This window comes from Aphanomyces astaci, assembly GCF_000520075.1.
Source record: "Aphanomyces astaci strain APO3 unplaced genomic scaffold supercont1.3, whole genome shotgun sequence".
NCBI classification, from domain to species: Eukaryota; Oomycota; class Saprolegniomycetes; order Saprolegniales; family Verrucalvaceae; genus Aphanomyces; species Aphanomyces astaci.
In genome coordinates, this window is record NW_009798266.1 from 1616864 (window position 1) to 1641714 (window position 24851).

At 49.3% G+C, this 24851-nt stretch overlaps 9 protein-coding genes across 17 annotated transcripts; 5 read left to right on the forward strand and 4 right to left on the reverse strand.

Annotated features, from left to right (window-relative positions):
* Position 1: 1 nt before the first annotated feature.
* On the reverse strand, positions 2–1863 carry H257_02136 (hypothetical protein; the record flags this gene model as incomplete). The annotated part of the gene is made up of 8 exons (XM_009825650.1): positions 2–516; positions 583–654; positions 727–973; positions 1021–1162; positions 1219–1318; positions 1361–1423; positions 1498–1590; positions 1651–1863. 8 exons carry the CDS (start codon positions 1861–1863, stop codon positions 172–174), a joined length of 1275 nt encoding a protein of 424 aa, XP_009823952.1. The 3' UTR covers positions 2–171.
* Positions 1864–1947: 84 nt separating this feature from the next.
* H257_02137 lies at positions 1948–3837 on the forward strand. Of its 2 annotated transcripts, XM_009825651.1 has the most exons (8): positions 1948–2177; positions 2227–2331; positions 2374–2481; positions 2546–2645; positions 2713–2842; positions 2924–3170; positions 3259–3342; positions 3450–3837. In XM_009825651.1, the coding sequence occupies exons 1-8, from the start codon at positions 2043–2045 to the stop codon at positions 3768–3770; spliced, it is 1230 nt and encodes a 409-aa protein (XP_009823953.1). In that variant the 5' UTR covers positions 1948–2042; the 3' UTR covers positions 3771–3837. The 2 variants fall into 2 exon arrangements, with proteins under 2 accessions (XP_009823953.1, XP_009823954.1); XM_009825652.1 differs by lacking the exon at positions 3450–3837 and having other exon boundaries at positions 3259–3390.
* On the reverse strand, positions 3510–5659 carry H257_02138. Of its 2 annotated transcripts, XM_009825653.1 has the most exons (8): positions 5503–5659; positions 5366–5458; positions 5256–5306; positions 5104–5203; positions 4901–5030; positions 4533–4779; positions 4391–4474; positions 3510–4170 (listed from the first exon to the last, which is right to left on the reverse strand). In XM_009825653.1, the coding sequence occupies exons 1-8, from the start codon at positions 5641–5643 to the stop codon at positions 3844–3846; spliced, it is 1173 nt and encodes a 390-aa protein (XP_009823955.1). In that variant the 5' UTR covers positions 5644–5659; the 3' UTR covers positions 3510–3843. The 2 variants fall into 2 exon arrangements, with proteins under 2 accessions (XP_009823955.1, XP_009823956.1); XM_009825654.1 differs by lacking the exons at positions 5366–5458; positions 5503–5659 and having other exon boundaries at positions 5256–5328.
* Positions 5660–5947: 288 nt separating this feature from the next.
* Positions 5948–7685, forward strand: H257_02139 (hypothetical protein). 4 transcript variants are annotated; one of them, XM_009825655.1, is made up of 8 exons: positions 5948–6108; positions 6169–6270; positions 6316–6432; positions 6491–6590; positions 6647–6794; positions 6849–7092; positions 7195–7278; positions 7339–7685. In XM_009825655.1, the coding sequence occupies exons 1-8, from the start codon at positions 5977–5979 to the stop codon at positions 7657–7659; spliced, it is 1248 nt and encodes a 415-aa protein (XP_009823957.1). In that variant the 5' UTR covers positions 5948–5976; the 3' UTR covers positions 7660–7685. The 4 variants fall into 4 exon arrangements, with proteins under 4 accessions (XP_009823957.1, XP_009823960.1, XP_009823958.1 ...); XM_009825658.1 differs by having other exon boundaries at positions 6647–6776; XM_009825656.1 differs by having other exon boundaries at positions 7195–7685.
* Positions 7686–7976: 291 nt separating this feature from the next.
* On the forward strand, positions 7977–8601 carry H257_02140. 2 transcript variants are annotated; one of them, XM_009825660.1, is made up of 3 exons: positions 7977–8072; positions 8126–8281; positions 8354–8601. In XM_009825660.1, the coding sequence occupies exons 1-3, from the start codon at positions 8057–8059 to the stop codon at positions 8569–8571; spliced, it is 390 nt and encodes a 129-aa protein (XP_009823962.1). In that variant the 5' UTR covers positions 7977–8056; the 3' UTR covers positions 8572–8601. The 2 variants fall into 2 exon arrangements, with proteins under 2 accessions (XP_009823962.1, XP_009823961.1); XM_009825659.1 differs by having other exon boundaries at positions 8126–8601.
* A 127-nt stretch (positions 8602–8728) lies between these two features.
* Positions 8729–9601, forward strand: H257_02141 (hypothetical protein). The gene has a single exon (XM_009825661.1). It carries the CDS (start codon positions 8776–8778, stop codon positions 9382–9384), a length of 609 nt encoding a protein of 202 aa, XP_009823963.1. The 5' UTR covers positions 8729–8775; the 3' UTR covers positions 9385–9601.
* A 114-nt stretch (positions 9602–9715) lies between these two features.
* H257_02142 (hypothetical protein) lies at positions 9716–13954 on the reverse strand. 3 transcript variants are annotated; one of them, XM_009825662.1, is made up of 15 exons: positions 13800–13954; positions 13642–13731; positions 13499–13594; positions 13349–13441; positions 13005–13295; positions 12849–12941; positions 12736–12800; positions 12606–12670; positions 12409–12542; positions 12232–12325; positions 12023–12158; positions 11517–11724; positions 10885–11384; positions 10503–10836; positions 9716–10436 (listed from the first exon to the last, which is right to left on the reverse strand). In XM_009825662.1, the coding sequence occupies exons 1-15, from the start codon at positions 13938–13940 to the stop codon at positions 9771–9773; spliced, it is 3006 nt and encodes a 1001-aa protein (XP_009823964.1). In that variant the 5' UTR covers positions 13941–13954; the 3' UTR covers positions 9716–9770. The 3 variants fall into 3 exon arrangements, with proteins under 3 accessions (XP_009823964.1, XP_009823965.1, XP_009823966.1); XM_009825663.1 differs by having other exon boundaries at positions 9716–10836; XM_009825664.1 differs by having other exon boundaries at positions 13349–13594.
* A 136-nt stretch (positions 13955–14090) lies between these two features.
* On the forward strand, positions 14091–16227 carry H257_02143 (hypothetical protein). Its single transcript, XM_009825665.1, has 9 exons — positions 14091–14475; positions 14527–14628; positions 14682–14822; positions 14890–15109; positions 15164–15334; positions 15437–15680; positions 15734–15808; positions 15870–15973; positions 16036–16227. Exons 1-9 carry the CDS (start codon positions 14105–14107, stop codon positions 16138–16140), a joined length of 1533 nt encoding a protein of 510 aa, XP_009823967.1. The 5' UTR covers positions 14091–14104; the 3' UTR covers positions 16141–16227.
* Positions 16228–19972: 3745 nt separating this feature from the next.
* Positions 19973–22575, reverse strand: H257_02144 (hypothetical protein; the record flags this gene model as incomplete). The annotated part of the gene is made up of 3 exons (XM_009825666.1): positions 19973–20615; positions 22147–22296; positions 22403–22575. The coding sequence occupies 3 exons, from the start codon at positions 22573–22575 to the stop codon at positions 19973–19975; spliced, it is 966 nt and encodes a 321-aa protein (XP_009823968.1).
* Between the last annotated feature and the right edge of the window lie 2276 nt (positions 22576–24851).

The following is a 24851-nucleotide window of genomic DNA, read 5'->3' on the forward strand; positions in this document are numbered from 1 at the left end:
GTAGCTGTCGAGTAACGTTAATGCTAGGATGCTTGGAGTTATTATACTTCATGAAGTATGCTACAACCTGTTGCACAGTAAATAACTATGGTGGGTGGTTGCTATCGTAAAGCCAAGGTGGCAATTGTCGATGTGGAAATCAACAACCAAGCTAATAGTATGCTGGGCAATTTAGTCTTCGGGGGGAACGAAGCCTGGCTTTCGCCACGACAGGGCGATGTTCTTGGACTTGAAGTACACGTACACGACAACGTAAAACCCGACGATCCAGATGGAGCACCCCCCAAACGTTGCCGCAAACCACATGCTGTCCTCCTTGACATGCGACTCGAGGTTTTGGCCAAACATACCGGTCCACAAGTGCGTGACGAGGATGCCGAGGAACATAAACTTGAGGGACATGTCCACGACGAGCAAGTAGTTTCGCTTGGATGTCCATGCCAAGTCCACCATGCGTTGCGTGTTGTCAATTTTACTCAAGAGCATGGAAATGCTCGCGAGAGTGCCAAACACATCCTAATAACGACGGTACATAAACAATATAGTCACGAGTAGCTCAAGCTTGAGTGAGGGCGGACGTACCTGCAAATGGGTTTCTAACACGGACTCGACTTCGTCCAAGTCGACAACTTGCTGGTCCAGGCTTTGGGCCAGCTACGTACGAATTGAAGCCGTGGGAATGGCAGACCCACAACTACGTACTGTATCGTCGACTGTAGTACGTACCTTTGTCAAGTGCATCATACACAGGTCGGCTTCGTCGTCCAAGAGAGTCATGAGCATGCCACGTATGCCGCTCACTTGCACATGCAACCTCGTTACGGCAGTTTGCACGTTGCGCACTTGTTCAAACTCGTCTCGGGGGCGTTCGGCGCGAGCAAACGACGCCAGCGCCGTCTCCACCGTCGGCTTCAACCCCGCGCACTTCATGGCGAGCCACGATGTGATGGTCGACAACAGTCCTTCCAGCGCTCTATAAAACCATTGATTTGTGCGTTTCAGTCGATTAATTAAACCCACGTGAATTCAAAGGCGGTTCCGGGGCTTTCTCGCAGGTATGCCTGAACTCGTTGCTGCAGCTGGTCCATGAGACTGTCGACAGTATTGGTTGTCCCCAGCAGTACGATCAATTGATCGCGCAATATCACTGCTCGAATCGGATCTAACATCAGGGGGGTAAACTCATGAGGTGATGACGTGGCGCTGGGAATGGCGTACCAACGTTGACAAGAATGGCATGTTGTCGAATCACGAGGCTGGCGTCGGTGGACTCAGCGTACGCTTGGTCTAACTGCCGAATGTCACGCATATGAACTGCCTACTTTCACGTTAGGGGCCGACGTTGTCCTATCCCTCGTACTGGAATTCCCAAGTTTCCGCTTTTCGTTGGACGGGTCGATGCTGGAGACGACATGCCTGGTGCCTACCTTGCGTACCGGTAGCACAGAGCCAATGCTCATATTTCAAAGGTCTGTTGAATATTTGATGTAAGCTTACAAAGTCGTCGCTTGTCGAGTGGATCAAACTCAGTATATCGGCTCGAGTCAACGTTTGGAACGTCCGGCGCCCAGTGGCATCAAAATGGCAAGCCTACAAACACACATGCATTGTTTCTGGTGTTGATGACGTGATAGTGTAGGATGTCCATACTCGAATAGGAGCTCCAGAAGTTGGGACTACAGGGTCAATCACAAGGCGAACGTCGTGGTCACCAGCATGAGTGTGTGCATCGTCGAGCAGGCCTTGGCGCAAGCTATTTTCGCCATCGAACGAAAGCATCTCGCTATTGTTGCAGCTTGAAATGTCGAGGTGAAAGATCCAATTGGGCCGTGCGCCACGCGCAACTGAGTGGCAGTTACACATTGAAACCGCAGCTTCCAGGATCTATAAATAGACATTGCGTAAACAACGTGGCATACAAATCGACTTGCCAGTCAGTTAAGTGCACGCCACTCGATCGAACAATATGGCGGTCACTCCCTGCACGAAGCTCGGTGGTGGTCGGGATAACTCGATTCGTGTGCTCTGTGACTCGGCGCATCATGGCATCGTCGTCGCGACCAAGTGCAACGTCAGCTCCGTTTCTCGACTCGTTGATTCTTCCCAACGACACCATGCTCATCAGCCAAAATGGAAACCTCCTCGGGCTGCCCACATCTCCACACGGCCGTCGTCTGGTACAAAGTCATGGGTCACCGCCTTATGTTCGACTCACAGCCCCTCTAGGCCCTTCGGTTCGACTCAGCCGGCAACGCCGAGTACCACGAAGTGAGCCGCACGGACGTGTTGAAAACCATTCAAACCGCAGCTCGAAACATTGTGCTCAATCCTGTACGATCATATTCCACTTGTACATCCTAATTACCATCGCAGACCGGTGACGCCCCTGCGTCCCCCAAGACAATCGCTGCCAGTGATCGACGACAATCCAGATCGAGAACCCGCGCGCGCTTCATTGTCGACGCGGCCGTGGAAATCCCGGTATCCTCCGTCAACACTAATCGAATAAAACCGACGGTTGGACATTAAATCGGGAGTTGTCTAGGCTGTGCACATGCGCGATATTCGCAAGTTGGACAATGTGTTTTCCGCGTCCAACGAACCGTCGATTACCGTACGACAGCAAGTGATTTTGGTCAATTGCGGTATAAAGTTCTATTTTTCAATAACAAACCGCATGACTAATATTTGGTATGGTGTCGATATAATTAGACCCTGTACGAGCCGTGATCATGCGAGATTGCTGTTTGGTGTTTTTGCCGGACGGTGCCGACAGTTTGATCAGCCACTTGAAGAAGAACTTTAAGCAGCACGTGGGGGAAGCCATAGCATTTGAATTCGCGTAAGTGCCTACCTACATACGTGCCTTCTGGACTACTGTATATAAGGGGCCTCGACAAGTCCAATGATATGGGTAATGTAGCGCGTTGGAGGCAATCTTAGCGACCATTTGCCGCGTCTTTGCAATGGAATGCGAAAAGGTCATTCCATTGGGCCGATCAGCATTGGACAAAATGACCAAGGACGACTCGATGATGGGGGAACTGGAAGGGCTCCGGTCGATCAAAAATGCCATGAGCACGCTCGAAGCCCAAGTCGGAGGCATGCGGCGACTGCTCATGTCCCTCTTGGAAAACGAAGAAGATCTGCACATGATGTACCTCACCAAGGTACATATGATTAATACTAACTACTTTCCCATTATCTTGTGTTTCACCAAGTCGTCCATGTCATACATGTACATGGATGGGATTGTAGTTGCACAACGACCCCGGGTTGGTGCACGACTTGTTCAGTTACGACACGGAAGACGTCGAGTCATTTTTGGAAGTGTACCTCCAAGTACGTCAAAGTCCATCTAGTCAAAACTAGATGGACTTTAGAATTCTATGGACACAACAAGATATATATATAATGTATTAATAGTCATGTTTTACACATTTAAATAGGAAATTTACGGGTCCCAAACGCGCGTAGCGCTTATGGCCAACAACATCCTCAACACGGAGAGCATCGTGATGCTCAAACTCGACGCGAAGCGAAACTTTTTGTTGAGTGTCGACTTGAGTCTCACGCTTATGGGCACGCTGCTGGCCATGCCGACGTTTATTGTGGGCGCGTTCGGGATGAACCTCAACTCGTACATCCAAGAGACGGACTACATCTTCTGGATCGTGTTTGCCGTGTGCATCCAGTTTGTCCTGGTCGGGTACTACGTCGTGGTCCAGTTTTTGAAGCTCCAAGGCATCAACATGTCATGGAAGTACTAGACGAATGGCCAGCGATATCTTGGTTGGGGTTGGAAGGCAGAGAGTTAAGTTATAAACACTATTATCGATAGGATTACACTCGTTTATGCCACGACAAACTCAATCCCCGCGCGAGAAACATTTTGCACACGACTGCGTACGCGCCAAACGTCCACACGGCGCAGAACACGGTCGTGCCCCAGAACAGCGCCTCGTTGTCCTCGAAATCCGACCGGATGTTTTGACCGAAGAGCCCCGTCCAGTAGTTGGTGCAGTACAGCATCAGCAGCATTACCCGCAAAGACATGTCAATGAGCAGCAAATAATTGCGCTTGGACGTCCACAGCAAGTCCACCACGCGCGCCGTGTGTTGGATGTTGGACCCCATCAGCGAAATCTGCGACTGGATGCCGTAAATATCCTATAGGAAATATCACTTTATGAGAAATGATATACCCAGAGTAATCAGGTAATAAAAGATACTAGTATGTCAGGAGGACAAGTGCACCATATCACTTTTGATGATAAATGATATATCGTGAGTAGAAGTGCAATATGTACTGATAACAACACACATGTATCACTTTATTTGAAATGATATACTCGTGCATTCTGAGGATATCGGTGGGTTGTGTACGTACTCGTAAATGCACTTCCAGAAGGGACGTGGCCTCGTCGACGTCAAAATTGAACTCGCCTTGGAGCAACGACGGATCGTTGTGCATCTACAACTGGCTAAGTAACAAAAGCCACGAGGGGGAATACTCGTAGTTTAGTGTGTACTTTGGTCAAGTACAACATGTGCAGGTCATCGTCGTTGTCCAGCAACGACATGAGCAACCGCCGCATGCTCACGACGTGGGACTCGAGCACCGCCAAGGTCGTTTGGATCCCCCGCATCTGTTCGAACTCGTTGCGCGGGCGTTCGACTTTTGCGACTTCCCGCAGCGCCGCTTCGGCCACGGGTCGAAAGGTTTCAAACGACTTAGAATACCCTGCGGTGAGGGTCGACAAGATCACTTCGAGGGCCCTACGAGTCGCCCAAGACACAACTGAATATATACAACTATTCATATATATATATACATATTTATATACATATATATATCATTTTTCAAATTGACGTCGAGGGCTGCTGTAACGCTACGTACGAAAACTCAAACGGAGATGTTGGGTTTTCGGCAGAGTATTCTCGAAACTTGGCCTGCAGCACCGCGACGACGTTGTTGGGGCCGTCAAACACAATACAGGCATTGCGAAGAACCACTGCTCGAATGGGAACTACGAAAAACGGATGGTTGAGACGTCGTTTGAATGCATGGCTAACAGGGGCCGAAATGGGGTGTTGAAATACCAACGTTAACGAGGATGGCCTGCTGGCGAACGACGATCGTAGGCTCTTGGGACTCGACGTATGCTTCGTCTAGCTGCCGAATGTCTCGCATTTGAATGGCCTACACACAAACCCATGGTTAACATACGCTTCCAATGCAAGGCATTGGATACCGGAATCCCGCCAAGGATGGACCGCCGCGTAGCCCTCGGTCTTGGCAGTCCCTACATAGTTTGTGAAGCAAATGACTAAGTACATAAGGCAAACTGTGCGATGTACGTACGGTACTGGACGATGCCGATTGGATCATCTTAAACAGGTCGGATCGTGAAACTTCCCGACATGAGCTGGTCCCACTAGGATCGAACACCCACGCCTGCGTTTTGGCTGTTAAGAAAAGACTAGTTGATGGGAGGGTACCATGGACTTTCCGTTGGGCAGCATCCCGTGAATGGATCGTCGTATGTCGCCCGAGACGATGGGGGGGTCGAGCAGAGTCCCCTGGCGGCTTTCATACATCCCCGAGATCCCAGCGCTAGCGAGCATGTAGATGGAAGGCATGAGAACTCAATGGGAACTGCATTCTAAACTTAGATACATATGGTGATATACACTTGCTTTGCACGCCGTTCATATCCGCTAACGCGTAGAGTTCGAGTCATGAACAGTATACTGTTATCATCGCTATTCGCTATTGCATTCCTGTAAATTATGTATTGTACTCGTGTAATTTGACGGTGGCTCATGGAGGGTCATTGCAGTAGTGACCATTCATGTCGGGTTGTGCAAAAGTGTAGTGTACGTACCAACAATTCAGATGTAGCGATTTTGCGAGGATATTAATAGCTCGCCATTTCTGTTTCGCTGCAGCGAGCGTGTCGTGCTGCTATAGGCATGGGACCTCGGCATGGCAAAGAATTGCCAGTCAAAGGCCCAGTGCTTTCGGCTGAATTCCACTCCACGCACACGATACTGCACACCGACGGGCTGCTGCCGCCTACGATAAATACGCTAGGCAAATGCATGGTACGCGTGCAATCTCAAATTTCGATGCAACTGCCACACTCACATTATGTGTTGCGGCAGACCTTGCGTTTTGACATCCACGGCAACTCGGCGTACGAAGAAGTGACCCGCAACGACATCCTCACCACCATTCGAATCGCCGCCACCAGCGTCGCCTGTGAGGTACGCCCACACTGTTCGCTGCTGCCCTCGTCATTGGACTCTCAGGCGAATGATCCCGACGGCACTCGGGCGCCAGTTCACGTCATGTCCACATCCCCTCAACGTCGAAGCAAACCCCATTCCCGCATCCGACAAGTCGGGGACACTGCCGTGGAAATCCCGGTACTCCCCATGTATCGAATTTCAGCAGTCAGAGTGTACACTCACCGCAACGCTGCAGACCGTCCACATGCGGGACATTCGCAAACTGGACAAAATGTTTTCGACCTCCAACGAACCGTCCATCACGGTGCGCCAGCAAGCGATCCTCGTCAACTGCGGTACACATCGCATGCCTTGAGATTGTAGCTCAGTGCTGACGTCCATCCACTTGCAGACCCCGTGCGAGCCGTGATCATGCGCGACTGCTGCTTTGTGTTTTTACCTGACGGCACCGACAGTTTGATTGCGCATCTGAAGTCCAACTTCAAACTGCACATTGCCGACGCCTCGGCTTTCGAATTCGCGTACAATCACACCATATAGTATTATATCCAATGCATATATAGATATCCAACCCATTGTTTTCGTGGTTGTAGCGCGTTGGAGGCGATTTTGGCCACGATTTGCTGCATCTTTTCGACGCAGTGCAAACAGGTGATTCCACTGGGGCGGTCCGCCCTCGAGAAAATGACCAAAGACGAGTCCATGAGCGAACTGGAAAGCTTGCGGTCCATCAAGAATTCCATGAGTGTGCTCGAGTCGCAACTGGGCGGCATGCGGCGGTTGCTTATGACGTTGCTCGAAAACGAAGCGGACTTGCACATGATGTACTTGACCAAGGTGCGTAACACATGACCCATTCCTAGCTTTGTTTTGGTGGTCGACAATGGCCTGTTCAACAATAATGGACAACCACGTATTGACATTGGATCGATGGTATAGCTTTGCGAAGACCCCAAGCTGGCGCAAGACTTGTTCTACATTGACACGGAAGATGTCGAGTCTATTTTGGAGCTGTACTTGCAGGTACTAACAAGTAAATATAATATCGACTGCATGATCGACACTCGACGGGTCCGGATGTAGGAAATCTTCAGCTCCCAAACCCGTGTGGCGCTGATGGCGCAGAACATTGTCAACACGGAGAGCATCGTGATGCTCAAACTCGACTCAAAGCGGAACTTTCTGCTGAGCGTGGACCTCAGCCTGACGCTCTTGGGCACGCTGATTGCCATGCCCACGTTTATCGTGGGCGCGTTCGGCATGAACTTGAACTCGCACATCCAGGACACAGAATACGTGTTTTGGGTCGTGTTTGCCCTGTGCGGGCTGTTCATCCTCGTCGGCTACGTTGTCGTTGTCAAGTACCTCAAGCAACAAGGCATCAACATGTCGTGGACATACTAATCATACCGGTATACTACTATTACTACTGTTTGTTGTGGTTGCTCTTGGCGGCTCACCCGGAGGGCGACCTAGGGGCTTGTACTAGAAATATGACAGTACCATAAAGTCAGTTTCGTAGATGCCGAAGTTAGTATTATCCCCACGAGTACTTGGTACTATACAGTTCAAGGCAATAACTAACTCTAAACGTCCTCGTTTTGAAGGTTGATGTTGATTTGTTGGGGAATGCATGTAGGTCACGACCAACGTTCTCTAAACGAGTCGTTGATGAGAAATTTTCATACCGTATTTTTCGGATAAATTTGGTAACTTTTGCGCAATTATTCCCGAAAAGTGCGGTCTATTTGAATCACGAGTCGTCCCATTTGTTCGGATTTGATCACTTCCATTTTCCTTCATGACTGTCGTTTGCAGTAAGCCGACCTCGTCCCACGACGTCGTCTGACCATTGATCGTGTGTATGTAGATAACTGCCGCTTTGACGGCAATGCCAAAGAGGCTGCGTTCTGCTCCCGCTGCGGTGGACCTTTGAGCGGTGCCAACGCGACTCCATCGTACGCCCCGCAGCCAACGCCGCCGCAGCAAGGATACCCGGGACAAGGCCCGCCGCAGTACGCGAATGGTGGGCAACAACAACATCAACATCCCCATGTCGTCCATGCTGTGCCAGTTGTGCAACAACCTCAGTACGTAGTTGTCCAGGCGCAGCCCCAAGTCCTCGCCAGTGCCGAATTCATCGTCGTGCCTGGCCAAGTGATCACGGCGTCGGGCCACTGCGCCCATGCTGTCCAAACGAATGAGTTTACGTGTCCGGGAGTGCTCTTGGGTATTCTCTTCTTCCCTATCGGCATTCTATGCTGCCTCTTGCTCACGGAACGTCGCTGTGTGCATTGCGGTGCCATCCTCAACTAAACCCAATAACGTCGAGCTTCGTCTAATCCATTTTCGCCAACTGTATATTTGCAAGCCGCCAAACCAATCCCATTGCTCCTCAAAACACATGTGGTCTATGCCAGGAGGTTATAGGCCAGTATCGTAATCTGCAGGCTGCATTATGAAACGGCCACAATTAGAACTCGTTTCACTTTCTTTCCGCGGGAGGCGCAAACTGCCCTAATGACCAGTAGCACGCACGTCCTCCTCGAATCGTTGACTAGCCATAACGTGTCCGCTACATCCCATCACCGTCCACGGCGCCACCACGCTCCGTACTTGGATGTCCTGACGGTGCAGTCCCGCCAGTACATTAGCCACCAGTTCGAACGCGACGATGTCGACAACGACCACACCAAGCTCCTCGTAGAACCCATTCATATTCCAGACCTGAAGCATACGGGCATTGCTGTTCCATTAAACACGCTCGGCCACAGCGCGTCGGCGCCGCTGTTCTACCCCAACGGAACCAAGAATGTTCATTTACGCCAGGTGATCCAGGACTCGCTGGCACACGTGACGAGCACGCCATCGCTCCAGGCGCCGGAGCTGCCCACACCCAACACGGCGACGGTCACCCTTCAGCCGAGCGTGTCTGAATCGACCGCCAGTGGCATGCACATGCCGAGCAAGATCCAGAGGAGCACCGAACAACTCAAACCAAAAAAGACTACCCGGTTGCACCGGTCTATCCACGACCGACCCAACGACCGCGGAACCAAGGAGCTGTTGCACAGCGTACGCCACAACTCGACGAAAATCACGGCGCTCGTGAACCCCCATGCCACATAAACTGTCCCTCAGCTAGCCATGAACTCAACATTCCACGGATATTGGGGACGCCCTTATATTGCACCTAGCTCGACCTAGGCAAAATCGATGAAGTGTCTTCTGCTGCCACCAAGAACCATGGCACTAGTAGTCCAATATGTAGTAGGGATACTATTAGTAGTACAGTATACGATTATTAATAGTTGTGTAACTTTGGTCTCATATGCCAACCGAACCATTGCAATCCCCGTGTTGACTCGCTACATGTTGCCTTACGATGAAGTTTGCATTGCATATTCAAAGCATTGTAGCCTGTACAGCCTGTAGCAACCCCCCATACTAGTACAATACCAACACCCATATAGACATAACATTAGATCAACGTTCAACACGGATTCATTCACTGGTCAAATTGGAAAGATCTCCATGTCGTCGGGCAAATTGAGCATTTTCAACTTTTGCTTGGCGATTTCAATGCCATCGCCGCGGGCGGTCGGCGGGGGGGGCGGCAGGGCCGCCTCCGCCTCGTCGACGTGTGGAACCACCGTGCCGAGCCCCATGCCAGCCGTCACGAAGTCCTTGACGGCCGCTCGCCACCACGCGTACAGTTCGGGGACGGTTGGCGCGGGGTACTTGGACGGCGGCAGCTTGGTCTTGTCCAGCATCACGCGGCACACGTCCTCAAATGGCATGAACGGCTGGCGCGGCAAGACGACAGTCTCCAAGTACCGGCGGTGTGCTGGCTTGGACGTGCGATGGGGGAGCGAGTAGTAGATGCTGTCTTCCAGCGATGGCACGTCGGCAAACTCGGCGTGGACTTGCACACGAACGTACTCGATCATAGCTGTGACAACGTTGGATGACGGAAACGCGGGGTCGGTCGCGTCGAAATGCATGTGCATGTAGTACATCAGCGCCGCGTTCGAGATGGGGGCTTCTTTCTCGAGCCATTCGCGAATGGACGACAGGTATCGTTCGTTCGCAGGGACGAGAAACGACGACTCTGTCACAGGGGGATCTTCGTTCAATGCTCGTGTCCAAGCGTTGTCGGCGTCGTCGTTCCGATTTCGTAGCTACACACAACCCCCCTTGAACAACCACTGGAGATACTACAGAGATACAGTGGATATATGGATTACAGGCGGGGGGTAGCATGCCAAGGCAGTTCCCACGCTGCCGCGAGGGTCGCCGTCTTGCATCCACTGCCTCGCGGTGGCGACGAGCACGCTCGAAAACGGCAGGTCGGGCGGGTACCGGGCCCCCAGAAGCGTATAAAATACCCGGCACAGGTGCAGCAAGTTCACACGACCATGAGCAGAAACAAACGCCCGGAACCGATCGCGGATGCGGCGGGGGAGGATCACGGGGTTGCGCTTGAAGTAGTCCATGGCCGCCGCCACAGCTTCAATGGACGGTAGCCCTCGACATCTCCCATACTGGCGTCGCCACTTGGACTCGACGTGCTCGAGGCATCTACCCCAAGATCAGTATCCAACAGCATATATTTATGAGACACAGTACTTGGGTGATGTGGCGTGGAGACCGTGTCGCATCATGTAGTGCTGAATCCAGTGCAAAAAGCGAGCGGGGATGCGATACTGTGGAAGGAATGGATGGTAGCGGCGCAGAGCCTTGACGATAATCCCCGCTTGCTGGCTCGACGGGGGTACGGGGAGGCATTTGTACAGGTATGACGTGTGCAAATGGTGGAGGGGGGCGGTGGACGGCGGCGACACGAGCAGCAGCTCGTCCTCCATCGCCGCGGCAAAGCAGTCCTTATCTGTGAGCACCAACCCTCCGGTGGATGATGAGGAAGTGTCTGTTTGGATGGCATGTAGCACGGACGATGTCATGTCCATGTGCCAAGGATTGGTCTGTCTGCTTCGCTGGCCTAAGAGCCAGTCCATCGGATGCTGCTGCTGGTGCTTGCTTTGACTTGATTCAAGAGTGACCCTCGCGTCGATAGTATTGTTCACAGGTCGTGGAATGCGACATGGTGGAGGCGCGGCGCCCGTCGCGACCTACGTCAACATGAAAGTATGTACTACGAAACGACTAGAATCACAAATGACCAGTCGTACACCGTGTCGCACAACAACACACGTGTGACACAAGCAAATGCGAATGTTGGAATCAACTGTCAGGTTTCCTACTTGATGCACTTGGACGGCGTCTTCTAGCTCGAACGACGTGAGCACTTGGGGTCGTTTTAGCAAGTGGGGTGTGCGCAGTTGGCCAATCGACGGCCGCCAACTCAACGGCTGCGACAACGTACGAACCACTGGCAGGCCGATACATTTCAGCGACGAGGGGGATGCTGGCTGTCGAGTGGGCTGTCGAGTTAGAGAATCGAGGTGGAACCTGCACACATGTCGTCGTCCACCAGTACAGTATTAGCGGGATATTGTGGTTCAAGGATACGAGGTATTATATATACACACGTTCATACACATGCTAAAACATCTAAAAACATAAATAATAACTAAAAAAATGAAAAAAATAATTACAAAAATAAACGCGTTAACAAAATATTAATATACTATTTATATGTTTTATTAAAAAGTATAACATTAAACATTCTAAAATTTAAAAAACAAGAAGGAAAAATGGTAAATTTTCTGAATATAAAATATAGGTTTAAAATGCTTCGTAATATTACCGAGTTGCCAGGGTTGCCACGTCGTGGTGAGGGGAGTGGACGAGGGTGGCTAGCTCAAGGGTATGCGACAGAGCCTCCACACCCCATACGCGTACAAATACAATGCACTGGAGTACGTTCAACAGTGTCAACTCGTCTAAAAGGTGTAAATATAGAGAAGATGAATCATCTATGAGAAAAACGTGGCAATAAGATTTGGTGCTGCGTACTGGCAGAGCTCGTGTTGGTGGTATACACCCGACGCCACCACTGCCGCGGCTCAAAGTACAGCGCCACGTGCTGTGAAAGCGGTGGCAGAGATACCTAAGATACAAGTAGGTGAATAATGCTAAATGGATGTAATATAGTAGGTCGACTACATGGAAATGAAAGCAACAAGTACGTACGGGACCAAGGACGTCGGCGAGCTGCTGCCATATCCAAAGGGTCGTGTCTGGGTGCAATTGCTGGTACATGTTACTGCCGCAGTGGTCGAGCGAATGACATAGACTCGCCACCAGTTGGCCCTTGGTCACGAGGTCTACTCGTCGTAAAATACAGTCAGAGCCAGAATTACTTGTTAACTTCAACATCGTCATCGCACCTTGAGCAAAGCACTCGACAAGCGCTTTTAACGGCACCAACGTCGACGGATCCAATGTATTCCATCTGCAAGTGAATGGCTGAGTCATTACAACACAGGCGGAACGGCAGATTTACGTAGATCACAATACCGAATGCAAATATCCACGTGGGACGCTACCGAGGCTGGAAAGTACCGCTGAAAAAACTCAAACAGCTACACATATTGTTGAACATTATATATATATTGTATAGATGTTGTGACCATGCGGCACGCGTGCGGTTCGGTCGGGTGTAGGTGGTAGAAATGCTCCAAGTAATCTGCGGCCAGCTCAATGTCGTTCTTCATCACAAGGATCTAGCCAATTGCACGTCAAATATATATATATATATAATTGCAAAAATAGACACATTTACGTACTTGGACATAATACTCGACAAAAACGTTGCTTTCCGGGCTCAACGTCATGGCACGCCGAAAACTCACCGACGCTTCTTGGTACAGTGTCGCAGTGCCAACGACGTGCCGGATGGGGAATTGGGTTTCTTGGTCGTTGTCCATGATATCATCGTTGTCGCCGTCGTCGTTGCTCTGGGAGGACAAAGGTGCGTGTATGTAGGCATCGCGGATGGCTTGGTCCTCTCGAAACAACAGCCAGTAGCAGACCATCCCAAAGCTTGCGATCACATGGATGTCCTGCTGTAGCACTTCCTACAGCCCAAAGAAGCATCATGGCATCTGCTCAACCTTAGTCGTGTGCGTACCAGTTGCATGTGCTCCTTGTAATATGCATACGCTTCGTGCAAGTCGCCTTGTAGCAAGTATAAGAGGAACCTCTCGCGCAGAATCACGTCGTTCTAGATATGAGCAGCATGCAGTGGACATCTTGCCTGGGGGTAAGAATGGCCACGTACGCTAATGTGATCGGACTGCCACTCGAGCAACGACTGGTAAAATTCCACGAGGGTCGGTGTGGAATCTGGCAGCCGTCGCAGGATTTCCAAGCTTGTCTACGCAACCAAGATGTTCAAGGTCGCCGCTGCAAAGGTCGCCTTACCGTGACACAAGCGGCTGGATCTGACATGAGGTGCGTGTAAATGACGCTAAGTACCCCTGCAGCGCCTCGGTAGTCTCGAGCGCCCATGAGCTAGGATGTCAATTAGGCTTCGATGGACACAAGCAGCATGCCACCGACAAGTTGTTGGGGCAGCTTACCACTGGTAGAAGTTGCTGTATCTGGTGGGAGAGAGAGCCTTCCACTGATCGAGAGAGCCCGAGACGGCCGCCGGAAGGCCCGAGGACGTCTTTCCGCTTCCAATGGCCATAATGCCGAGGTCCAAGCGATTGGTATCCCATCTTGCGGCTCGATGACCTCCAGAATTATATCCAATCACAGGCAGACGTCTAGAGCTGACCAATCAAATCCACCATCGATGCCCTTCAAGCCCCAAGTTATAAATAGAATAGTTGTACCCCAATAATGGAGGAAGGGCCATTGCAACATTACGACGATAAGCCGCATGACGACAGCCACAGTAGCGACTGGAGTAGTCGCCATACCTGGCCCATTTCAAGTGATCAAGCCCCCGCAGCCTTCGTCCACGTCCACGTGGAAGGACGTACCGTACGCTGTCCTCTTCGTTGCGAACGTGGTGGCCATCGTTGCTGTCATGGTGTCGCTGGGTTTGCCGCTCCTGCAAGCCGCCACCACCTCGTCCTCCTCGTCCGGTCAAGCCAATGCAACGGCATCGAGTTCCGAATTTACGTCAGGGGATATGGCAACTGTCGTTGCCGTAGCTACTGCGCTTGCGGTGGTGTCTGCCATTGTCGCCTACTTGCTGTTGCAAGTCGTGTTGATGCATGCCAAACACATAATTTTGTACAGCTTGTGGTACGTTCTATTGTCGAACTGAAAATCCAATGGAATTGATATCTGTGGCAGGGCCAACGTGATCCTTTGCTTTGTATTCGCTGCCGCGGCAATTGCAAGTGGAGTCGTCGTCCTCGCACTGTTGTTTATCGTTTTCGGATTCTTCAGTCTCTGGTACACCCCTGACTTGTAGTCCAATACTAACTCCAACATTTACCATTCAATAGCTACCTTCACGCAGTCCAGAGCCGCATTCTATTTGCTGGCGCCAACTTACAAGTGGCGGCGGCCGCAGTCAAGAAGCACTGGTCGATTTTTCCTGTGGCATTTGCATTGATGGCCGTGCAAGTGGCTTGGGTGTTCATTTGGTATGCCATGTGTATATACGACCACTCTTGATCTTGTGCATCAGCTTGACATGCAGATTTCCATTAGGGCGATTGCTTTGGTGGGGGTGTTTCAGAAGGCAACTTCCCCGGTGCCCAACCTCGGGGCGAGCGTCGCTGGAACGTCGTGCTCCGCCAGCAGTGAATGCGAATCCGACGTGTGCGCGAAGTCGTCCAATGCCACTCGATTGACCTGCCAGCCGTTCATCCCTGGTCAAGCAATCGTCACATACTTTTTCATGCTAGTCTCGCTCTATTGGGGCGTCAATGTACGATATATGGGAACATTAAGTGACAGTGAAAGCACCGTACGAATGCCTTAGGTGGTAAAATACTTGCTGCATACCACTGTGGCGGGCACGGTGGCCACGTGGTGGGCGGCGGGGGACTCGCAGTCGGCGACCGGAGGCGCCTTTCGCCGCGCCATGACCACGTCGTTTGGGTCTATTTGCATGGGGTCGCTGCTCGTGGCGATTTTGGAAGCGTTGGAATCGGTACACTGCATTCATATATTAGTTCAAAGCGCATCAACGTGAATATGTGCCTGCCAGCCTCGTGTTCAGTCGATATGAGATGGTTTGACACGAGGTTTGTAGATGGCCAAGGAAGCGAGAAAGAAGGGCAATGGCGTCGCATGCGTGGCGGAGTGCATTTTGAACATGCTGCGGGGCATCCTCGAGTACATTAACCGATGGGCGTTCGTATACGTGGGCATGTACGGGTTCCCGTTTGCCCACGCTGGGAAGGCCGTGTATGGTTTGTTTCAAACACGAGGGCTGTCTGCGATCGTCAACGACGACTTGATCGGGGCGGCCATGGGGTCGCTCTCTCTTGCGTGCGGTACGTTGTGTCTGATATCTTGTTGGAATGGAACTAACCGGCAAGTTGTAAAGGACTGATTTGCGCCTTGTTGGCACTCGCGTATACATACATTGACACGGCACACACTTCGTTTGATGGGGCCAACTGTACGTACAAAACTTTGTGGATGTAGAATGAGCTCTGATGTTTTCTATTCGGAATCGATAGTGATTCTTCCACTCATGGGGTTGGCGTTTGGTGTTGGCGTGACTGTGATTCCACTGAGCGTGGTGAGCAGCGCCGTGGCCACCGTCTTCGTGTGTTTTGCAGAGGTGGTATATTGAAATCGATCCACGGATGAATTGAATTACACTGAATGAGTTGGTTGATTCAGGATCCGGCGGCATTAAGTCGAACGCACCCTGAACTCCACAACGAAATGGTTGGGGCCTGGCGGTTGGCGCATCCCGATGCCATGGTGGCCTTTTACCCCTTGTGACTGACCATATTAGGGCACCTTGTATTTGCATTTTTTAACTCCTCGATTACTTCGGAGTACTTTTAACGTTACACCAGCATTTTCGCATTTGTTTTCGCATTCAGAGTGTCAATCGGAGGACCTGTAGTATTTTTGTCACACACTACAGGAGCAATACAGTATCACGACGAATATCACCCCAAGCACCCCAAGATAAGCTTACTACCGGTACCTCCAGACGGAAATAAACCGACCATAACGTTAAGGGGAAAATTTGTATATTTCGAACAATTTTGAGAATTTTCAAAAACCGCGAATATGTGCTTAAAGTGCTGAAAGCAACGCATCCGATTGGCTTGATTTCGTTAAAAAATGATTAGATTCAACTTGAGGTGGTTGTACCAAATACTCGATACTAGTACACAACTAACAGACTAAATCGTACGGATACAGTTCAGTTATCCGAATTACTGGAATGTTGATCATCAGTTTAGAGTGGCATGATGTCGTGATTCGCTCGACTTCCCAGCATTTCAACCTCACACCGCACCGAACGGACCCGTGGCCATATGGACATGTGACATATAATGAAATCCTTCTTCAGGACATTGATAAAATAGGACGAAGCCGCAAAAGACCTCAGGACGACAACTACATCAACCAATGATCTCAAGTCGACCTTCCACGGAGATGCATCGTCGGTGCATTCCTCGGCGACTCCTCGTGGGAAATCGGGTTAAACTAAACCTACATCATCACTGCCGCTATCATGCGTTTGAGGTTCACCTCCATGGGAGTGGGTGAAGGTTTGGGGTTCTCCATGCTGAACCTCTTGAGAATAGAGGTCGCATATTGGAATTGATGCATCGTGAGAGGTCCTTGCGAACGGCCTCGAACGATGTGGAACCCAAGAATGACTTGAGTGGGCCAAGGTCTTGCATTTTAAAACGCGCCGACAGGCCATGTTTGATTGCTGTCATCATGTCCTTCGTGGGAGCCATGATGACGAGGTCGTCGCCATAGACGCCGATGTAAACGGATCGTCCGTTCATGACCTTTGTGAAGACACACCTGTCTTTGACAAGTTGGGTGTACCCTTGCTTGCGCAAGTAGGTAGCCAGTAGCCAGTGTCTGGAACCACAAGTGTGGTGCCTGTTTCAGGCCGTAGACGCTTCGAAGTACTCGAAGTACGTCGCGAGGATTGGCGGTGCCAAATCCTGGAGGATGTTTGACGTATACTTCACAGTCGATTTCTCCATTGAGAAAGGCTGTCATGACGTCCATCGCGTCGATCTCATAATCGAGGACTGCGCCGAGAGTAAGTATCCATCGCAGAATTTCCTTTGCGATGACTGGGGTGTAACTCTCCTTGAAGTCGACTCCTTGGACCTTAGTGTGTCCTTGGATGTCAAGTCGCGCTTTGTAGCGGGCGACCTGTCGCTAGCCTCAGTGGCTGAGTCATCGTATTTGATCTTAAAGACCCAGCGCATGCCCAGGGCTGACTTCCCTGGAGGCAATGTTGCGCTCTCGAACGACATGTTCGCCTCATGTGAAGCCAATTCGAGCAGCATGGCTTCGTGCCAATGCACTTTGGCTGAAGACTTCATAGCTTGCGCATATGTTGAGGGCTCCTCAGTAGGTGCTTTGACCTTGAGTGCCGAGAGGACATGCTCTGGTGTCGAGATGGATTGAGCGCTCGATGCGTCCTCGATATAAGACATAAGTAGTCGTGCAGGGCCGTCGGGTTGACGTCGCCGCGTCCAATGTGGTAGTCTGCCATGAGACGATAACACACTCTTTGGTGTGGTCGTGGTGTCACTCGAGACCACAAGGGTCGAGGTAGAGTCTCGAGCGACTGGATTGTCGTAGGTGACAATGTTAGCTTGGAGGTGAATGTCGTATTCACATACTCCAGAGTAAGGTAGTTTGTATTTCTCGTGAAACGAGGTACACGGGACGGGAAATACTTCCGTCGTCGAGTTAAATGTCAAAGATCGATGATGTTTCGGAGTCGGAATATTCGTCCACTGATGTTCGTGTCGATCGATTCGATGTCGACGAGGACTCGGTGAGCCTTCCGAATTACGAGTCACTTCTGAGCCTGGTACATCATGTACTACAGGTATTTGCCATACTGGACTCGTGGAGACAGAGTATAAAGCCTCCCCAAGTGAGGGTAGAGGTGTGGTTGCTGTAGTAGCCTCACCAAGATGCGATGGCAACGGGGGTTGTGTTTGGGGAAGTGGATTGTCCACAGTAAAACAATTACGGTGTGGAAGCTCAGGCCGCAGTCGTTTGACTTCCTCGACTGATTTCAGGAGGGGAAACTGATGCTCAACAAAGGTGACATCACGGATCGTGAGCACGTAGTGTGTGTCAATGTTGAGAAGCTTGAACCCGCGAGATGTCTCGGGTAAGCCGATGTACATGCACAGCATGCCTCGTGGAGACAATTTGTTCGCACGCATGGGTGTGTTGATATGGGCATAGGCCACACATTCAAATACTCGGAGTCGATCGTAGTCTGGATGGTTTTGATGCCATAGACGATATGGTGTGTCACCACTAATCGTGGTAGACGTCAGGATATTCGTGACGAAAACTGCATGTGATACTGCCTCGCCCCACAGAAACTGTGGCAGGTTACCATGCAGTAGCATGGACCGGGTGATCGTGACGATCATGCCCATACGACTCTCGGCCACAGGATTCTGTGTCGGCGTGTAGGCATTCGTATACGTCAATCAGGTTCCGTATTCTTGGAGAATACGCTTCCCGAGCTTGACATATTCGGCGGCGTTGTCCATTTGGAGCACCCGAATTTCCTCTAACTCACTTAATGGTGAGTGATGATAGCATAGCTCGAGGATGTCGGAGCGATAGCGCATCCGTGCATCCTGGCAGAAAGTACTGTACTTTTCGTACAGCTCTGCACGCCGTAGCATGATGTACACGAAGGTGTATCGAGTAAAATCGTCAATAAATGTCACGAAGTATCTACCCTATCTCCAATGAATAGCTCAACAATGAACTAAATATGTCTTTGTTTTGTCTCCCGCTTCTTCTTGGCTTTCTGCCACGAGACCTTCGTCAAGGTAGCAAATATAACACTGATATTAGTGAGGTTAAAAACGCCACGAGGCGCCTACTGACTACCATTTACTAAAGTACTCAGTACCTCCACTAAGGTATCGGAACCTTTGACACGGCACACACACAGAGTGTGTGTGTTTGCAATGGGTCAAACTAACGCGCGACCCAATTGCTCTGCACGCTGCAGAACATACACGCTTGTTCTTGAAATACGACGAATTTGACAAGTTCGAAGTTGTCTTTCTCTAGAGCTGTTGATTCAGGTGACATGCAACAAAAGTGATCTGGATAGTATTGGTTGTTTTTATGAGGAATAGAGAGTTTCGTGACCCGTTGTGTATGCATTGAGAAATCCGTGACCTGCATCGCGCGTTTCCCGCATGTACGCATGCACAATCTGCAGGATTGCAAAACGTAAATAATTATGGGAATGAATAAACACATGCATAATACTTAATACAAATATCAACATAATGATGTTCAAGCGAATAATAATATGTAACTGTCGCCCCCATACAGTGCTGGTAATAAGTTTAAAGCCACCCAAAAAATTGGAATATCAGAACACCATGAACGAATGTGTATGTGCAATAATGATGAGCTTGGATCGCGTGGGAATGACATTCAAATGCTTGCGCTTTCAAAAGCATAATCAAAATTGCGACTTTTGTGAGTGAAGTGAATACTTGCCCTGGCAAAACCTTTATGACCACCACTGAAAAACAGCAAATATTGTATGTGTAGTGACATATATTTGTGCTTAATATTTGGTTTTGCCACCTTTGAGCTCTATGACACTCACACACCTATTCGGCATTGACTGCAGGAGCTTTTCGATCAAGTTTTGCCCGATTTCGTCCCACGCCTTGGAAATGGCAGCAACCAGGTCGGGTTTTGTCGCAAATTGTACATAAACTGCACGTGCAAGAACACCCCGCATGTTCTCGATCGGATTGAGGTCCAGCGACTTCGCTGGCCACTCGATAACGCGTACGCCATGCTCGTTAAGAAACGCTTTGGTCTCTCGCGACGCATGGATCGAAGCGTTGCCATGCTGACAAACACAGTCACGACCATAGTAATCGTCGATGTAAGGGAACAAATAGTCAGACAAGGTACCAAGGTAGGCACCACTGTCCTGCAAATCCTCCAAACAGGCCAATTCGGTCTTTTCCATGGGACTAAAAACGCCCCAAACCATGACGCTTCCATCACCAGATTGGCTCCAAGAAAAAATCGCGTTTTCCTTGCGTATATCGTGCCAATAGTGCTTGAGGCCATAGGGTCCATCCGAGTTGAACTTCTTTTCGTCGTTAATGACGACAGTGTACCATTGTTCCGTGCCGTGAACGAGCATTTCCTGGGCCCACTGAATCCTGGCTTTCTTGTGCTTATCCGTGAGCCTTGACCTTGACATACTTGAGGTGCTTGCACATTCCGAGCAATTGGTGGGCTCGATTTTGTACTTTGATTGAATCATGGGCAGCTTAAGTGCGGTTGAATCAATGCAGAAGCCATGGAATATATACTCGAATCGATTGCATGACTTGGCATGTCCAAGCTTACAACAGAATCTTACAACACAACAATTTTGGAGTGGCTTTAAACTTATTACCAGCACTGTACATACGCCGTTTGACTCGGTGGAAGTGGCAGATTCAGTTCCTGGTTGACTCGCACGTGACAACTTCAATACAGTTGCATGTATTCCCTCGACAATGGTACACCATGATTTGAAGGAATCAAATACCTTTAATTCTTCATAGTGATATGTTTGTGTCATGTTCCCACATCTCACGTGGAATATCGAAAATTAATGAAACGAGTCAGTGATCAGCTGCATTCATTCGACTATATCTCGAGAATTCAATTTGCCACGACGCAAAAGTAGCTGTGTCGAATTCCCTGTTTTAATCATAACCCATCATTCGAATACTAGTACAGATTCGTGTCAACGTTTGGCGCTCAAACAGTCGATCAGTGATCAGCCAAATTTTAAACTTGTTTAAATTATAGTTTTTTAGGCTGCAGACGAGTGAAATTATTATTTTAAAGAGAATTATGAAGGTTACGAAGTAATTATATATTGGAGTTTCAATATTGTCGAACTATTCAGCTAATCGACTTGCAGCGAATTTACCCACCAGTCATGACCTACGTACGTTGTTCGAGGCCTGCGTGTCGCTATTGTGACTCCTACTATGTATAGTACTTGCTACCTAACACATCGCTGCTGCATCTAGCACGGCAGTTCTACAATCCACTCACAAATACACAAATAATAAGACTTCACTCAGTTGTATGTTGCAGGTGAGGCTCATATGAATTTAAATCCTTGACATGTGACTGCAAACTACCTACACGCATACATCAGGTAAGCCTTTGTTCTGGCTGTCGACCGCAAGTGTATAAAATGATACACACATCCATCGTGTCCATCTTGCAATGAGGCATCAGTTTGTAAGTCATGCCACATTCACAAACGAGAACAGTACGGTAGTCTCGCTCACAAGCTTACACAAAGATCCTTCGTTGAAATGCTGCAGAGCATCTCGCATCGTCATGGTCCTTCGTGCCCAATACTACAGTACGTACTACCTCTGTCCCATAATAATATCCGTTTTTGCAAAATCAAATTGAATGTTCATTTTTCATACTTGTATTTTAACTGCTACAAATTCAACAATTGATCTACAGTTGGCCCAAAGCAGCGAATATCGTCGTCAACATCCGTGTCGTGGTCTAAATTCATTGCATCTGATTGAGTGCAAATTTCACCCAACTCCATGCTCTCTAAAACTTCGCGTTGAAGGTTTTGCATAGGAGCAGAATAGTACACCCCATTTAAGTATTTAAGTATGCGCAACCAAAACTCCAAGAATTCCTCGCACAGAAACCATTTCTGGCAACCTGTCACGAGAATATAGTGCATACTTTTTCATATGTGGGGTCTTGCAGTCATTCCCACCCTTGTTGGGCATGATCTCCTCGAGGCATTTCTGCATGGTGAGAAAATTCTTGTTGAGCATCAGCGGACTCACATGTTCCCACGCTGCTTCGGTAGCTGCGACGATATCCTCGAGGCTGATTTAATGAGATGAAGAGACTGAATGGCGCGGGAAAAGCCCAGAACATTCAGGCCGGGCGAATTTGGAGGTTGAAAGACAACCTCCATGTCCCACCCTTCCACCTTGCAGACAGCAACAACGTCGGCGTCATTAGGAGGCGCATGCGGCCGCGCGTTGTCTTGCTGAATCTTGACGGTCTTCGACTCACCACTTGCCACTTCGTGGGGATCGCTGGGATCACGCGGTCAATCAGCATCGCCTTGTACGTTTCTCTCATCACGGCAACAGTCTTCATATCGGGTGTTCCAGTGTCACGACGACAACTGTCACGCTAAGCTGGGACCACCTCGGTGAAGTGCCACGTTTCGAGCTTGCCATCATGCCAGTCTTGCTTGGATTCGTCTCAGCGCGGACGAGCGACAGCAGACAAGAACATGACCTTCAGTAGTTGGCGCTTCGACTTGCAGGACCACTGCTTGATCTTCTCTCCCGGGGTTTATCCACGTGCACGGTGTTGTACATGGGGTCGATGAGCAGTATATAAAATGTGCACACAAAGATCAGGGAATCACAGGTAATATTTAGCGAAGTTCGTGAACCAGGGGACTTTACTGCGACAGTGGGCCATATGTGCACTTCATATGGATATGAAGGGAAATATTCCTCTGTAGAAAACGCTGCTTGAACACAGGATTGGGTTCTTTCCTTGCTTTGGTTGCACCAGTACTATTAGTAGTTCTATTAGTAGTTCTATTAATAGTACACATCAAGGTGTCGCTATTCATAGTGCACGACATGTTACAGTATTGCACCGAAAACGACAGAAGAGGGTATCTGCCAGAAACCACCCTTAATAAAATCAGTATGTGCTATCCTGACAAAAGTGGCGGAGTACACCACAGTTTTTACAACATGCCGAATTACTACAGTACATGTTAGTACTAGTACTCGAGAACAATTATCAACAGGGAGATGAGGGAAATATGGTATTCAAGTGGCTTTCTACGAATTAATCAGTTTGTGTGAAGAAATCCTTGTGCTGCACTTGGTACTTGCCATGCTGGACGAGGAATTAGTACTTGTTGTCATCACTTGTTGGTTTACGATTAGAATCATTTATCCGAAATATACGGATAAAACTAGTATCTACTATATACTGCAACATACTTCGAAGTACTAGCCAACATTCAAGAAGATTCACGAATATTCGAATCTTCGCGGAATTCAAAATTTGCGATCTTTGAGCGAGGATATCGCCGCTAATAGTAATCCATCCGCTCTGATTTAATTGAATCTTGTTAGACCGCACTCTCAGCATACCGCTATATATAAATTCTTTGAATTGTAGATGGATGTAGGCTGTTGAATCTGACATCCAAAACACGAATTCAGAGCAAAAAACGAATTCGTTGTTTTGGACTCCCTATCATTGGTTCAAATCAGCATTCGATGCGAATTGCAACATGGATCTCAGAACCCTGTGCTGTGAAGAATATGCTGGCACAATATCGTCGTTCAAATGTCTGTATTTGCGGATTTATCGTCTGTTCTACACGGACATTCGGGATCTACAAGTGGTATTCGCCAAAATTGGATTACATCTAGTAGTTCGAAATTCTCTGCAGTAAGTACTAGCACATTCTATTTTGACTTCATTGAAAAATTGTCTTGGATTTGTGTCTTAAAATGTGCATGATTGATATCGACATCGCAACTATCCGGATAAGTGAGCAAGCGGTCAAGCATTTGGTGCTGCGTTTTGATCCAGTAAAATAGCATGCGAATCTGTCGAATTACATATTTCCCTCATCTCCCAGTGCTATGTGGCTTGCTCAAATACTACACTCGCTTGCGCTTGTGCGATGTAGTCTCGTCGTCGCCATCGCAGTTGTGGATGTCGGCAAGGATTTCCTCGTGCGTGCATTCACCCAGCGCAGGGATCATCGAGCGCTTGTGGTTGTACAAGAGGATCTTTGTGCTCACTTACCAAGTCGCAAGCAATACGAAGCTCGGGGTACATGTTTCGAAGCACCTGGTTCCTTCCTACTTCTGGACTGTAGTCAAAGTGTGGCACACCTAGTGACATGTCAGACACATAACGATATATACAGTGATGGAAGAAAGGTTAAGATACACCCCAATTTAGACTTTACTCGCGTCTTTGTGCGCTGTTCGGCTCTAAAAATAGCTCTGTCGCAGGGTCAATTGACAAGATAATAGTACGAGCCGGTTGCTGTTTTGCCGCATTGCGAGGTAGAGACGGTGGCTAAGTTTTTCTAGTATGGAAGTCAGGATAGGACATTTCAGTTAACGTCCTCTAGAGGACGCAATAATGCTTATAATCACCATCGATTTGAACAACTTCCTCTAAACAGCTCTACACAACACCTCGCGTACGTCAAATGGGCCGTGGACCTCAACTCAACGAGTTTCAGCGCGGTCAAATTGTCGTGTGGAAGTCCAACGGCGAAACAGTGATATTCATGTCCAAGAGCCTTGGCGTTTCCCGCACGGCCATTTCCAACTACCTCAAGGACCCTGACAACTATGGCAAGCGTTATGGGCACGGGA

Bases quoted from the DNA above. Each gene is read 5' to 3' on its own strand.
- H257_02139 (XM_009825655.1), top strand. From the start codon at position 5,977: ATGGGACCTCGGCATGGCAAAGAATTGCCAGTCAAAGGCCCAGTGCTT. The intron at 6,109-6,168 runs GTACGCGTGCAA...GTGTTGCGGCAG, and splicing joins ATACGCTAGGCAAATGCATG to ACCTTGCGTTTTGACATCCA. The intron at 6,795-6,848 runs GTATTATATCCA...TCGTGGTTGTAG, and splicing joins GCGTACAATCACACCATATA to CGCGTTGGAGGCGATTTTGG.
- H257_02143 (XM_009825665.1), top strand. From the start codon at position 14,105: ATGACGACAGCCACAGTAGCGACTGGAGTAGTCGCCATACCTGGCCCA. The intron at 15,681-15,733 runs GTACGTTGTGTC...CAAGTTGTAAAG, and splicing joins GTCGCTCTCTCTTGCGTGCG to GACTGATTTGCGCCTTGTTG. The intron at 15,974-16,035 runs GTGGTATATTGA...TGGTTGATTCAG, and splicing joins TCTTCGTGTGTTTTGCAGAG to GATCCGGCGGCATTAAGTCG.
- H257_02141 (XM_009825661.1), top strand. From the start codon at position 8,776: ATGACCAGTAGCACGCACGTCCTCCTCGAATCGTTGACTAGCCATAAC.
- H257_02137 (XM_009825651.1), top strand. From the start codon at position 2,043: ATGGCATCGTCGTCGCGACCAAGTGCAACGTCAGCTCCGTTTCTCGAC. The intron at 3,171-3,258 runs GTACATATGATT...ATGGGATTGTAG, and splicing joins ACATGATGTACCTCACCAAG to TTGCACAACGACCCCGGGTT. The intron at 3,343-3,449 runs GTACGTCAAAGT...ACATTTAAATAG, and splicing joins TTTTGGAAGTGTACCTCCAA to GAAATTTACGGGTCCCAAAC.
- H257_02138 (XM_009825653.1), bottom strand. From the start codon at position 5,643: ATGCCTTCCATCTACATGCTCGCTAGCGCTGGGATCTCGGGGATGTAT. The intron at 5,307-5,365 runs GTACGTACATCG...CAAACTATGTAG, and splicing joins AATCGGCATCGTCCAGTACC to GGACTGCCAAGACCGAGGGC. The intron at 5,204-5,255 runs GTATCCAATGCC...GTTTGTGTGTAG, and splicing joins CCATCCTTGGCGGGATTCCG to GCCATTCAAATGCGAGACAT.
- H257_02142 (XM_009825662.1), bottom strand. From the start codon at position 13,940: ATGGGATACCAATCGCTTGGACCTCGGCATTATGGCCATTGGAAGCGG. The intron at 12,671-12,735 runs GTATTGTGATCT...ATTCACTTGCAG, and splicing joins CACGTGGATATTTGCATTCG to ATGGAATACATTGGATCCGT. The intron at 10,837-10,884 runs GTACTGTGTCTC...ATCTTGGGGTAG, and splicing joins CTCCACGCCACATCACCCAA to ATGCCTCGAGCACGTCGAGT.